Source organism: Setaria viridis, chromosome 1 (genome assembly GCF_005286985.2).
Source record: "Setaria viridis chromosome 1, Setaria_viridis_v4.0, whole genome shotgun sequence".
Classification (NCBI taxonomy): Eukaryota; Viridiplantae; Streptophyta; class Magnoliopsida; order Poales; family Poaceae; genus Setaria; species Setaria viridis.
In genome coordinates, this window is record NC_048263.2 from 1844178 (window position 1) to 1857919 (window position 13742).

At 41.6% G+C, this 13742-nt stretch overlaps 1 protein-coding gene across 1 annotated transcript; it reads right to left on the reverse strand.

Annotated features, from left to right (window-relative positions):
• Nucleotides 1–8415: 8415 nt before the first annotated feature.
• Nucleotides 8416–11196, reverse strand: LOC117835150 (uncharacterized). Its single transcript, XM_034714561.2, has 6 exons — nucleotides 10477–11196; nucleotides 10257–10333; nucleotides 10070–10127; nucleotides 9740–9950; nucleotides 9236–9641; nucleotides 8416–9153 (listed from the first exon to the last, which is right to left on the reverse strand). Exons 1-6 carry the CDS (start codon nucleotides 10919–10921, stop codon nucleotides 8809–8811), a joined length of 1542 nt encoding a protein of 513 aa, XP_034570452.1. The 5' UTR covers nucleotides 10922–11196; the 3' UTR covers nucleotides 8416–8808.
• Between the last annotated feature and the right edge of the window lie 2546 nt (nucleotides 11197–13742).

Genomic DNA, 13742 nt, shown 5'->3' on the forward strand with positions numbered 1-13742 from the left:
TTGAATGAACTAACTCAACATTTTGAATGCTACTTCAACATTTTGAGTGCCATTCAACATTTTTCTCATAAAATGTTTAACTAGTTTATTTAAAATGCTGAACTAGGTTTGAAAAAGTGTTAATAAGTCAACACTTTGGATGAATTAACTCGATATTTTAAGTATACTACTTCAATAATTTTCAGTACGCTGTTTCAACTAGTTTATGAAAACGTTGAACTTGGTTTAAAAAATGTTGATCTTAGTATTTAAAATGTTGACTATATAATTTAATATTTTAAATGTATTGGATCATAAAATGTTTGAATATAATAATGAGTTCAAATGCTACAATAAGCTATAAGATTTACTATTGGCTTTCGCTGCAATTTTAATTCATAAATGTAATGCACCCTTTCTCCAGTTTTTTGTTTATGACAGGTTGATTTGCTACCATTACGCCAGAAATTTTTATTCCAACTCCTGTCTTATAAGTGCAACAAATTTCATGAAAAGTTCATCGACAAGCTACTTTATTTCAAATGTTATTCTCTACCTTTTGTTTCTAGGTTTGTCACAAGTTTCCTATCAATGATTATCTATGTTTTATACTTTAAATGTTATGATAGAAAAACTGCATCTTTCTAACATTTTGTTACCATTACAGGACTAGTAAATGTTTTCAACATTTCTAACTACATGTTCACTTTTTTATGATGAATGTTTCCAACATTTGTTAATTACCACTAGATATGAAGGTCCAACAATTTTAGCATATGATGCGCAAGAGTCGATTGGATCTACTACTGGATCGGGTTATTTACCGTGATCATGTGTTTCGGTAAAATGGCTGAAATGGTACGATCTCGGATTGAGGCGAATTTTATATGAAAATTGATGTACAGAAAAAGTTACACATGAAATCCAACCACTTCTCCATTTTCGATGAAATCAGATTTCCCAAATTCGGCTTGAAAGATGGAGTTTTGGGCCGTTTAAGTTTGGAATGTTAGAACACCTAACTCTATTTTGCAGGATTTTGTGATCGGTATGGCCCTTGTGTATGTGATGCATGTGTGTAACTGATTCGTGACCTGCATGTCACGCATATCGCAATACGGCTGGAGCCATATGTATTGTCACCTTAATGTATTTCATGGCCTACGTGCCAATCTGTGATGATCCAAACAACTATATAATTTTCTTTACTAGCTATTAGATGTAATAGCGTGTACTAATTCTTGGAGGACTTATACTTGAAGGATGGCACACATGGATCATGGAGATGGAGATCATCATGGTGAACAGGTTCTGTGGAGATGGATATCGCCAATAGAAATCGGGCCATATTGTGTCACAACTGTGTGCATGCTATTCCGTTTTGTTTTACTCCTACATGTTGTGATGTTAGAAGTAGAATGATCCCTCGCAAATTTTATGTTAGTATGCCCTCCCAACTAAAACTTGCACCGTCCCATGTCTTGTGCAATTGGTGGTGGGTCTATGAAATTAGGGTGCCACTAGTTTTCCTTGACTAGATGGGTTTGTATCGGATACTTACACGTATAAGGGTTGGTTTGCTTAACAAGGTCATCTTAACGGTTAAGAACCTTGGGGGCGCCGAGACATGGAGATGTCACCCAACAACGGGAATCATATGTGATATGATTAGCACATATGATTAGCAAGAAGTTTGCTTACCAATCTACCTTGCCTACTAGTAATGATGCTAAAGCTCACTAGTAGACTTGTTAGTTGTGGATCCTGAATCACTAAGTATTAATAGTGGAATATTGATTTTAGTAGGAGTAGATTCTGTTAAATAGTTTAGTTTAATGTGATCTGCTTTGTCATGGTTACTTTTATCTTAGTATTTTGTATTATTATTTTGTTGTAGATGGCACCTAGCAACACCACACTGTTTGCTTTGCGTTTGGTCCTTGAGAAGGACAAGTTGAATGGAACAAACAACTCGGATTTGATCTGTAACCTGAGAATTGTTCTCAGGACTGAGAAAAAGGAAGATGTTCAAGACACCCCATTACCAGAAGAACCTACTGATGATGCACGTGCTACTATTTAGAATGCTTACAAGAAAGCATGTGATGCTAACCTCGAAGTAAGCTGCCTTATGCTTGCTTGCATGGAACCCGAGCTGCAGATGTAGTTCGAAACAAACCATGAGGCGCATGATATGATCGTGGCGCTTAGAGACATGTTCCAGACACAAGGCAGTACTGAAAGGTTCAATGTGTCTAAGGCCTTTGTGGAGAGCAAGTTAGCAGAAGGTACAACAGTAGAACCACACGTAATCAAAATGGTTGGTTACACTCAACGGTTGGAGAAGTTGGGCTTCCCACTGGGCCAAGAGTTGGCCACTAGTTTCATTCTTTCGTCTCTTCCGTCTAGCTGTGGGAACTTCATCTCGAACTACCATATGCATGGGACGGAGAAGGGTCTAAATGAACTGTGTGGCATGCTTAAAACAACAGAGGTTGGCATTAAGAAAAGTGCTAGTAGCAGCCATGTGATGGCTATACAGAACAAGCCTAGCTTTAAGAAGAAGGGCAATTCTTGGAAGAAGAAGGGCAAGGCTGCCAAGCCAAACCCAGCGTCCAAGGTTAAAGCTGGACCTGTTCTAGACAAAGAGTGCTACACAAGGAGAAAAGTGGTTGCTGAAAGCAAGAAATACTATTGGTCTGCACCTTACCTATATAGATATGGAGCAGATGGAGTATTAAAAAGATGCATCCCAAGAGAAGGAAGGGAAGCAGTTCTTAAAAAATGTCATTCATCAGAATATGGAGGGCAAGTGGATTTTATTGGCCAGAGATGCATGAAGATGCAAATAGATTTGTTGCTACTTGCTCAGAATGCTAAAGAACAGGAAATATTTCAGCTAGAAATTCTATGCCGTTGTACTACAATATGCAAGTAGATTTATTTGATATTTGGAGTATAGATTTCATGGGACCATTCTTAAACTCACATGGATTTAAGCACATCTTGGTCATGGTTGATTATGTGTCTAAATGAGTAGAAACTATTCCATGTCGGAAGGCGTCAATAGAAGAATCAATTCACATTATCAAGACTATAATATTTCCTAGGTATGGAGTGCCAAGAATCTTGATCAGCGATCGAGGATCACATTTCACGGGAAAAGATTTTGGCAAATATCTATCAAAATTGGGGATTAAACATAGAGTATCTACAGTCTATCATCCTCAAACAAATGGACAAGCGGAAATTTCTAATAAACAGCTGAAGGATATCCTGAAGAAGACGGTGATCAAAGGAGGGAAGGATTGGTCAAAGAAACTAGATGGAGCATTATGGGCATATAGGACGGCTCACAAAACACCTATAGGTATGACCCAGTATCAATTCGTCCATGGAAAAACATGCCACCTCCCGTTGAACTCAAACATAAAGCTTATTGGGCTATAAAGGAAATGAATCTTACTATTGATACTGCAAGAGTAAAAAGTAGAATTTAGATCAGTGAATTAGAAGAGACGAGGCTTAAAGCTTACCACAGTGCAAGCGTTTATAAGGAAAAGATAAAGAGGTGGTTTGATAAAAGGCTTCACAAGAAAGAATTCAAAGAAGGAGACAAAGTGCTACCGTTCAACTCTAGGTTCAAACTCTTCGGTAAAGGAAAATTGATGAGCAAGTGGGATGGACCATACGTGGTTCATTCTGTATCACCTAATGGAGCAGTAACGATTATGGACGTCAAAGGGGATCAATATGTTGTGAATGGATAGAGACTAAAGGTATTCTTGGAACCTGACGTCATGCCTATCAATTATATTGACGTTTACACCATAGAGGAAGAACGATCATGTCAAGCTTGATGACACTAAAACAGGTACCTTGTACATACTCTATCTTACATTCTGTTATTTTCTTTTGAATTTTTGTGTGGGACTTGAAAAATTGAATATATTTTTAGTCATGCGCACTGCCACGAAAAAGCGGATGGCAGAGGGGCCAGAAACCCCCAGGCCGATCGACCTAGGAGGTTTTCACCTTCGAATCAGTTCCCCTTTCCCATCTTTGGTAATGTCAGAATATGGAAGTGAATTTTTGTGGGAAGGGGCGAGGAAGTTTTTGAAAATGTGTGGATCCTTGGCCAAGACTTCAAGAGTATATAATGAGGCCAATTGGAGCTTGAGTTTCGCATCTATACAAGCAATTCAGATCCACCCAAACCAGAAAAAAGTGCAATGACGATGACTAGGAGCTTAGGAGACAAGGGGGGCAGCAATTGGCGAAGGAGGAGGCCAGGCCGATCGGCCTAACCTCCCCAGCCTGATTGGCACCACCCCCTCCCTTGACCACTGCCTTCGCCCTTCACATGGAAGCTAAGAGGTGCGAGTTGGGTCCCAAAACTCCGCCAAGGACTGCTTGAAATGCTCACATCAGCGTTGGAGGCAAGGCGTTGTCTAGAAAGCTCACAGATTGCAAGTTCATCATCCTCTCAAGTGATGACGAAGTGCCAACAAAGAAGAAGGAGGCTGTCATCACTCCCACAAGGCGTTCAGGAAGGCTCCTTAGGATCAAACGCAAGAGCTATGTGGTGAAGACGCTCAAGTACTCGCCAGCTGACTATGGAGGTGATAGCGACTGGAAGACGATAGGAGCCCCGGATTGTGGGGAAGAAAAGCATGGAGGAAGAGGAACACCGTCAAGACAAGGGCAAAGAGATGGATCTAGAATAAGATGGGCCACAACCAAAGGAGCATGATCGTATGTGTTGTACCGCTTGCAGGAAGAACATCCACTACCTCTTCGACGCCGTCGATGACATCATGGAGGCCTTGCAAGCTCTAGATCAGAAGGTTGAAGACAGTGATTGCCATCAGGAGGACAACTTCAAGTTCTTATAGAGGAACGTAAGGAAGCTCTTTGGTATGTACGGCAATATGAGGAAGAATAGAGCTAATGGCGAAGGAAGTAGCAATCGTCCCGTGTGCAAGCAGTGCGGGCAGCGTCACTAGTGTGTTTACAAGTGTCTCTCCCTTTGTACTTGATTTGGTTATGACAAGGACATCGTAGATTTTAAGTGTGGGGGGAGAGGGGATCGCCACTCATAAGGAGTTTTTTGATCTAGTTTGGTTGAGTCGAGTCGTGTGAGAGACTAAATTAGTATTTTTTTATTTCAATTAAAAGTAGATAAAGTAGTATTTTTCTTAAGCTTCTGGAAATACTTAGGCCTAGATTACTACTTTAGCGTCTTTGTGAGAAGAAGCATGAATGAAATCGAGGATTGTGCAAGTGTTTTTAGTGTCTATCTTTACTTGCTTATCTTTTATTTTGTCTTTACAACTTTGGATCATGAGCATTGTCTTGAATTCTAAACCTTAGTTGTGGAGTTTAGTAATTGATTTATTTATGCAATACACATGCTTTATGATGATTAAGTTCTTCAGTTTTGATTATGCTTCATGAGTAAGACTTGAATTGGAGGTGATCTAAAATTTTATTGCTCATCTAAAGCCTCTACAAAAATAAGATTGATCAAGTTCTTTAACCAGGTTGAGAGTTATTATTTATCCTAGCCAATGCCCAAAAAGATTTATTCGTACCACCATAAGCAGATTTGACGCTTTGAATTAAATTAGGATCGCTCTCTTAGTTTGCTTTAATTTTGAGCAATGATCATATCCTTTTACCATCTCTGATTTCTAGCCTCGTCAATATTCAATATGAGAGTTCTTCACCGGAACAATCATATTTTCTACTGATTCCTAAACCCGAACCAAATATTTCTCAATTTTATTACCTATTCCTTAAACACAACCCAATATTCGAAGATCTGTTCTATTTTTGGTTGACTTTTATGAAAAATAAGAAAAGATAAAAAAAAGGAAGTTGAGCTAGAGCGGAGGAAAAGAGAGGTCCTCCAGGCCGATCGATCAGCCTAGGTCTCCTTGCCTTGGTTTTCATGCAACAAATTCCTGGAGGGCCTCTGGAAGGATCTAAAACTAATTTTTATGGTGTGGTGTTCAGAGGAGGTTTGGAGAAGAGATTAAGAATAAAGAAAGAAGGAAGGAAGGAAGGAAGGAAAGAAAAGTATTGAGAAAGAGAAAAAGAAATAATAGAAGAAAAATAAATAGAAATAAAGGAGGAGTTTTTACTGTAATGAAGATCAGGAGAGGTGCAAAGAAAAGATGAACTTGTTTATGGAATAGATTTTCATCCCAACCATGTGCAATCCAACGACGAGGACATCGCTTGTGCCTCAGAGTCACTATTTTATATGCCTTTGCTCATGTCCACCATTCTATATCTTCTAATCCTTGAAAACCTCACATTATGTGGATATTCTTATGATTAATGGCTCGAAAGGTAGGCAACCACTAGAGAGTTTTCTTAATTTGATAATATAAGTGTTGATTCTAGCTAGCCTTACCCAAGCTCCACCATATCATTGAGTGATTTTTGAGAGATGAGAGCGTGCAAATAAGTAGGATAGCCACCCTTCATTTGAGAGACATGTAAGCACCTGGAAAAGAATTCTTGTTTCAATTTTGTTGCAGTGAGATTGTTTTATGACAAAAGAAAAACCCTCCAAAGAAAGTCAGAAAGTAAGTGTAGTTGATTCTTAAAGTTACTTGGTCTTAATAATAGTTATGGGGAATCTTTGCTTAGATAAATCTTTGAACACGCATACATTGATTATCTTTGCTGCTCATCTTTTGTTTGAAGGCTAGGTACTTGACTTGCTTGCTCAGGTTTAGTTTAAGATCTTTGTTCAACCCTGCTGGAGAAGTTTATAGTCGCCTGACTTGCTCGAGGACGAGCAAGAGCTAAGCGTGGGGGGATGTTGACGCTCATTATTGATACACTTTTAGTGCTATTTAACTAGTGTTTTCATGCTTAATCTTATACTAACCCGCCACTTGACAACTAAAATAACCGCGTTGTTGCATACGTGTTGTATTTTGGAGTATATTGCATTATGACATAATCAAGGGAGTTTGCATAAAGAGCTTAATGGATATTTGGATATGGGTCGTCGAGGGAAGCCAGCACAAGGAAGGAGAGGATAAGAAGGGCCAGAAAGGGCCCAAGCCGATTGACCTAGCCCATTCAAGGGCCCAGTCAACCTCCCGTTTCTTCAACGTGAAGTCTACGATGATGTCTAGGATTGTTTCACCGACATTGACCCAGAACCACCTCCTATGGGAGACTATAAATACCCCCTCATGAGCTTCAAGGAATAGAGAGTTGGAGAGAGAGATAGAGAGGAGAAAACATCATGTAAACACCATCCACCACCGCCACAAGGAGGAAAAATGGAGAGAAGATTGGATCTACGAGAAGCCACGCGAAGTGGAGCGCTAGAGGAGGAAGGAACCTCCCAAGCCGATCGGCTTGGAGGTGCCCAGGCCGATCGGCCTGGGGCTTTTCTGCCCCCGTTCATCGTCGTCTTTGGTCCAGTTGATCTACAGGACGATCTTTACCTAGAATTCTATCAACATGTATAAGATCACGAGGTAAAGTCTCCATTTATCCTCAGGGTTGTACGGAGATCTTGATTTGTAATCGCTGAACCTCTTGTTTAAGATCTATTTGTTATTTATCATATCTTGATGATGCTCTTTCATGTAATCGCTGGCTAGGGCTACTTTGGGTTTCTTATTTTCTTACCTAGAATGATCATCAAGCCGTGTTCTTATCGTTCAATATTTGAGTACCCTCATGTAGTGACAACGTGCGAGAGAGAAAGTGCTGGGCATGGTTCACATCCACTCACAATAACACTTAGATCCAGTTCTTTCATGCATGGTGATTACATCTACAAGTGATCCTAGATCCCTAGCACAAGTGTTTTATCTATCTTGTTTACATTCATATTCTCTATTTGCTTTAATCTAAGTCACTAGTTCTTTTGTTAGATCAATCTTATCATATACAAAGAACTTTCAGTTACGTAGATTAGTACTTAGTTAAGCGTGTAAATCCACTTGTTCCACGGATTGATAAACCTTGGGGGATTACTGACTGATCCGTACGCTTGCGGTTCATGAATTGACATGCTAACTGCCGTCAACAAGCACGCATCAGCAGTTCACAAACTAATTCAATTTAGAAGCTGACAATAGAAATAGACTAGCTCGATAATGTAACAAGACATCCCCACCTCATCATTAGCAATGGTGGTACGAATGATAAGAAAAACACAATTTCAAACAATTTGCAGAAAATCATATGGCTATTGTGATTACCATGCTTATATTAATAAACCAAAAAAAATAGTTGTGTTGTGATCATACATATATTCCCAAAAGAATCACAACACAGAAATAATGAATGCACATACAAACGAGGCACAAACAAGATGCCAATTGACAAGAACACAGTGATGACGACGGTGCTAACTCCAACTTATAGCCATTCAAAATTTAAAAAAGGCACAAAAAATATATAAAGGTGATTCTATATCTACGAACCCATCTTGTTAGAAGAAATATTGTCCACACGGTCATGCATATTCAAACATCCAAATGCATAATAACAACTTGTACTACCGATTAAAACTGCTGTAGTCCTTGCTGGGGTTTTGTTTCCCAAAGATGCTGCCACTGCCACAAAAGAACAAAGCTAGCGATCGATCATGTGGCCATGCATACTTGCATAGTCACAAAGGGCCAAATATAGAGAGGCAGTAGTCTTCCTAGAAACAACAACCAAGCATGACATGCACATATGATATACCTATGTACTGGAGACAATAAGGTTAAATTAACGATATGTTTATTGCATGGTCCAGTGTGCGTTTTTTGGAAGGCCTTGGGACAAAGTACTTGAAAGATCTCACTCCAATGCCCTGATCGACATGGTCAGATCCAAAGTACTCTGCCCAAGAACGGCTTCCCCGCTGCTTCTGCTGTCGTTGCTTCGCCTTGTCTTTTCTTGCTGCCGCTTCTGCATGGAAGCTGCAGCGGGTGGCGACAGTGAGAGTGAGATGGAGAGCTCTCTGGTGTCCATGATATCCTGCTCACCGCTTAGTGCAGTGGTCTTTCTCTTCTTGGCCTCCATCACCGTGGTGGGGGACAAGCTGAGCTGAAGGTCCGAAGTCTCGTCTTGGGTCTCCGCCGGCAACGACCGCTTGCGGCACGCCTCGTCGTTGTAGGCTGGCATGGCAGAGTCCCTCTGCCGCTGAAATGATCGTACACACAATTTGGCGTCAGAGATGACTGATACAGTGTGAAGGCCGGGTTTATGTACGGTGGGTCTGTACCTCGAGCTGCTGGGGATCTAGGGCTTCGTCGATCACGACAGGATCCGACGATCTCGTTGTGATCTTGGCGTTGTTGCCGGGGTAGCCGACGACGTCTCTGCCGCTTCCCCCTGCTGGTCGCCATCTGAACGGAAGACGGGGATCGACGGACACGGCCGTGGCGCACAGGTGAGGCCGAGAGCTGCTTCCGATGGAATTGGCGAAGTCTGCCTCCCTTCCTGTCTCTGCCCTCCGCTCACCGGTGGCGGCAGCAGCGCCGGCGTCAGTGAAAGGCCACCACCGCCTCTCGCTCCTCAGCAACGCGGAACCTGCAAGTGGGTGCGTCTGATGCGGTGCAGTCGACGGCGGTGTGACGTCCTTCCTGGAGATCATGGCTTCTCTATGGCTCGACGCCCATTCATGATTCCTGGCCGGAGAAGAGGAACATCCGGAATTAGGGTTTCCTTAGCAGATACTCTAAGCTAGGACGACTGGACGAGCTCTGTATAAGGAAACTTTATTTACCTGGAGTTTCTGAAATCGAATGTTTGCGGAGTAGGCCGATGCTGGAGAAGTCCATAGAGCCGGCTGAGCTCCGGGGCGCTGCAGTTCCTCGACGCGAAGAAGCTGCCGTGCTCCAGCTTGGAAGAGGAGAGCACGGCCGCTCTTTGGAAGAATGACATTTCTTGGAAGCGCCGATCGCCTCTCATGAAATGGAAATCCACTGGGGAATACACTGCACCGCATCAACAGCACTTGGATGCATGAGAAAAGAAGCTCTTAATTAGCTAGAGGAGGGATAGAAATCTACATGCAGATCATGAGAATTTTGTGAACGATGTGAAAACGGAAAACCTGAGGAAATAGCTCCCCTCGGGCGACCATCTTGGTCTAGCTTCTTGCTTCTGTACATCTGAAAAGAAATTAATGGTTCATCAGAAAGAGTAGTGTTCACATCACGAAATTGGCAACATGCTACTAGAGTGTAATCACGCAGCAGCAGATGTAGATCTACCGATTCTACACGGAAAGAATGGTTCACCTGCAGGTGGCTTTTTACATGAGCAATGCTGAGTCCCCTAACATTCATCATCTGAAGTACCAGCTTAGGGGTTGCTCCTGTGTGAATAAGCAAAATTAGTTTAAGTTACAACACAACAGTTAATGAAATTTTGGAGGGATTGGTAAAGAAAATCGTCCATCCTCTAATTAATTGCAACAAATCATGGCCTTCCATATGAGCCATATGATCAAGTACTTACTCTCTTGCCCACCAAGCCTCTCGACGGCATGGACGAAGGCCATGTGAAGATCAGGCGTCCACCGGAGACGGGGCAGCTTCGACCGGTTGTACTGCCGCACCGTTGGAACCCTCTGCTCACCGCTCCCCTCTGACTTGCTGCCTCCCTTGATGTCTCCCTTCTTGCTCTCTGAATTGTTGTTGGTGCTGCTATTGTTGCTTGAGCTCCCACTCCCACCAACATCGATGGTGCTACCGCCTTCGTCGCCTTCTTCACCTTCATCTTCCTCATCATCGCCTACTTCCCCTTCCTCGCTCTCTACATCGAGACCCTCATTGAGATCTAGCAGCTTGTTATCGATCGATCTCTCCTCATCATCCTCAAGAATCTCTACTAGTACTCCCTTATCCTTGATCTCTTTCATCACTTGCTCTTCTCTAGCTACCATCTTGTACTGTTCTACCATGGGTCTCTCTCTATCCTGCCATAGCTGGATCCGATCGCGAGAATAGTATGTGTGCAGGTAGGAGCAGGAAAGGAGGGAAGGAAGAAGTAGCGAGAAGGGCAGCAATGATATGAAGGTAGAGGTAAGGGCAAAGCATAAGCAAGCTAGTGATGTTGGAATAAAATAAGGGGGAGTTGGACAGGCCTTGTCCTTCTACATTGACTGGTTTTGAACGGTGTAGCAGGAAATGATGTGTGCATTAGTGGACTCCTTCCTTGTGTTTGGTTAGGATGTAACAAAGCAAGGCTCACACGTATATATACACACACAGAGAGGGACAAAATTAAAGCAGTCAGAGAAACCACGGAGGCTAAAGTACATTAATCACAGAACGAGAAACTTAGTAGCTAAAGGAAAGAGCTTTGCTTTTAACAAAGTTCATGAGCTAAATGGTGCAGGCACACTTTACATTGCAGCAGTGAGATCTTTTAGGTTTTGTTTTAGCTAGGCTGCATCTGCACGCACGAGCGAGCGAGGCAAGCAAGCTGAGCTAGTAGTAGCTGGCTCGATCGATCATGTGACCCAATCTGCCAATCTGGCTCGATTCCAAAAGCATTTCTCGCTCTGTTTTTCTTTTGTTTTCTCGGTTTGGGACACTGACCCCCTTGTCGTGTGGATCTGAGCTGCCAATCCGTGACAGAAAAACAAAGCGTTAGTGGTTGACCTCTGCCTGCTCCCGTCCCTCTGAAAGGCTTGTCCGAACAGCTGCTAGCTAAAAGGGACAAAAAATGCGTGGGTTGCTCTTGCTCGCTTCATGACATGCATGGCTCTGTATTTATTTCATTCGAAATGCACATCTACCCATCTACGCGTCTACGTGCCTACAGGCTACAGCAAATCAGCAATGCATAGCCTGCCTTCGTTCCCTGGTTTTCTGCAGCATGTCCGTCGGTCCGACGACCTATGTATACAAAGTCATGCGTAAACGATAGCTTATTTAGGCCCCCTTTGGAGCACATGCAAACTAAAGGAGTTTATTTTGTGCATAGCAATCTGTTTTACGACACTTTGGAACAAAGGAATAAATTGTACGAAATTCCTGTAAAATTCTTGAGTGCTTAGGAGTTTGGAGCTCATTTGAATCCTAGCATTTCGAGGAAATATAGAATACATTTTTGGACCTCATGGAAATTTTCCTTTAATTTCTTCTCGTCTATATATCGTCCTCACTTAAAATTCCCGTATTTTTCCTTTACTACATACAAAAGCTTCATTTGAATTTCAATAGGATTCGTAATGCTAGGGCATCTCAATCATGCATTCTGAAGAGGCCACTATGCATGGATACCTAATGAATTTATGAGATAAATTTCAATAACATGAATTCAAACATCAAATATATTGCACCAAAAAGTACAAAATTAATTATTTCAGGCAATGGAAAGGCAGACATAGGATGGCAGCAAGAGGGTTATGAGTGGTGGACATTTTTTTGTTGTTTGGTTTGTGCCCTAATCTCTACAGACTTAAATTCGGTGAACTTCTCGGGCCGAGAACGAACCACGTCACCCGCAAAACCTCAGCTATCGGATCACGCATGGACGGCTCGGATTATCCAATAGGCTAGGTAATTTTGTAAAAACCCCTCGGATTTTGTTAGAATTAACTCGGAGTCCAACCCACCTCTCTGGCATTGTTTCAAAAAACCCCTTGGACTTTATAGAAATCAATCCGTAGTCCAGCCACCTCTTAGGCAATTTTATAAAAACCCCCTCGAGCTTTATAGAAATACCATTTATCTGAAAAACCCTCAAACTATACCAAAATCAGCCTGCAATCCATTACACCGATTATTGGTTGCCTCTACAATTCAAACACTAAAACACATTCAAATCAAAAGGTGTTGAATACGAAAGTTATTCAAAATTTAAAAATGTACAACATTTTCATACACCAATTTTTCAAATCCGAAGCGCTTTTATGTAGATCTAAGGTCCAATATTGGAAAAAAATTACATAGCTCCTCAAAACCTGACCATTGCTCTACCTTCCCTTTTTAATTAAAGTCTTCAGTCAATTAATATAATTTATCCTTAGTTAATTCTAAAAAAATGTAAAATAGTTGCAAATATCCAATGAATGATAAGTAGTTTAGAAGCTTGGGTGCGTTTCAAATTTGAATTTTATACAAACACGCACCTGTTCTCCTCCTGCCGATCATTATAAAAGCTGTCAAAAACTTTCCAACCTGTACTTTTGTTTTCATCCAATAGCATGAATTGCATATATATGCAATGCTCGAATTTCATCACTGCTTCGAATACCTCCTCCTCATTCAATTCAACATATGTCGAGAAACGTTCATATCTCTGCTGCCAATGAATCAAAATATAAACTTCAGGATCCAAAACGTCAACAAGGATTTCTTCTACAATTGTTTTATCGATGTTGCAAGGATTACATAGACTACCAAAACTCTTGTCAAGTCTTGGCTACCTCTTGTATTCTCTACAGTTAGAACCTAAATTTCATTTACAAAATTGCCAACCTGCAACTACAGTCTCTACGGCTCCATCATCGCTTTCTCGATCCACTTAATCCCCATCTCCACGTCAATTGTGTAATCATCTCCACCTCCATACATGGGCTACGCTAATACTACTCATAGGTCATCCACCGGATCAGCCCAAGCTAGCGCACCAACACCGCGCCCCAGTTTCTAGCGACTTGCCAGAAACTATTTCCTCTGACGGGACAATGCTCCAATACCAATATATTAAATTCGACACTAAAAACACAATGCAAATATACCCCATAGCGAACCAACAATTAAACACTGGCT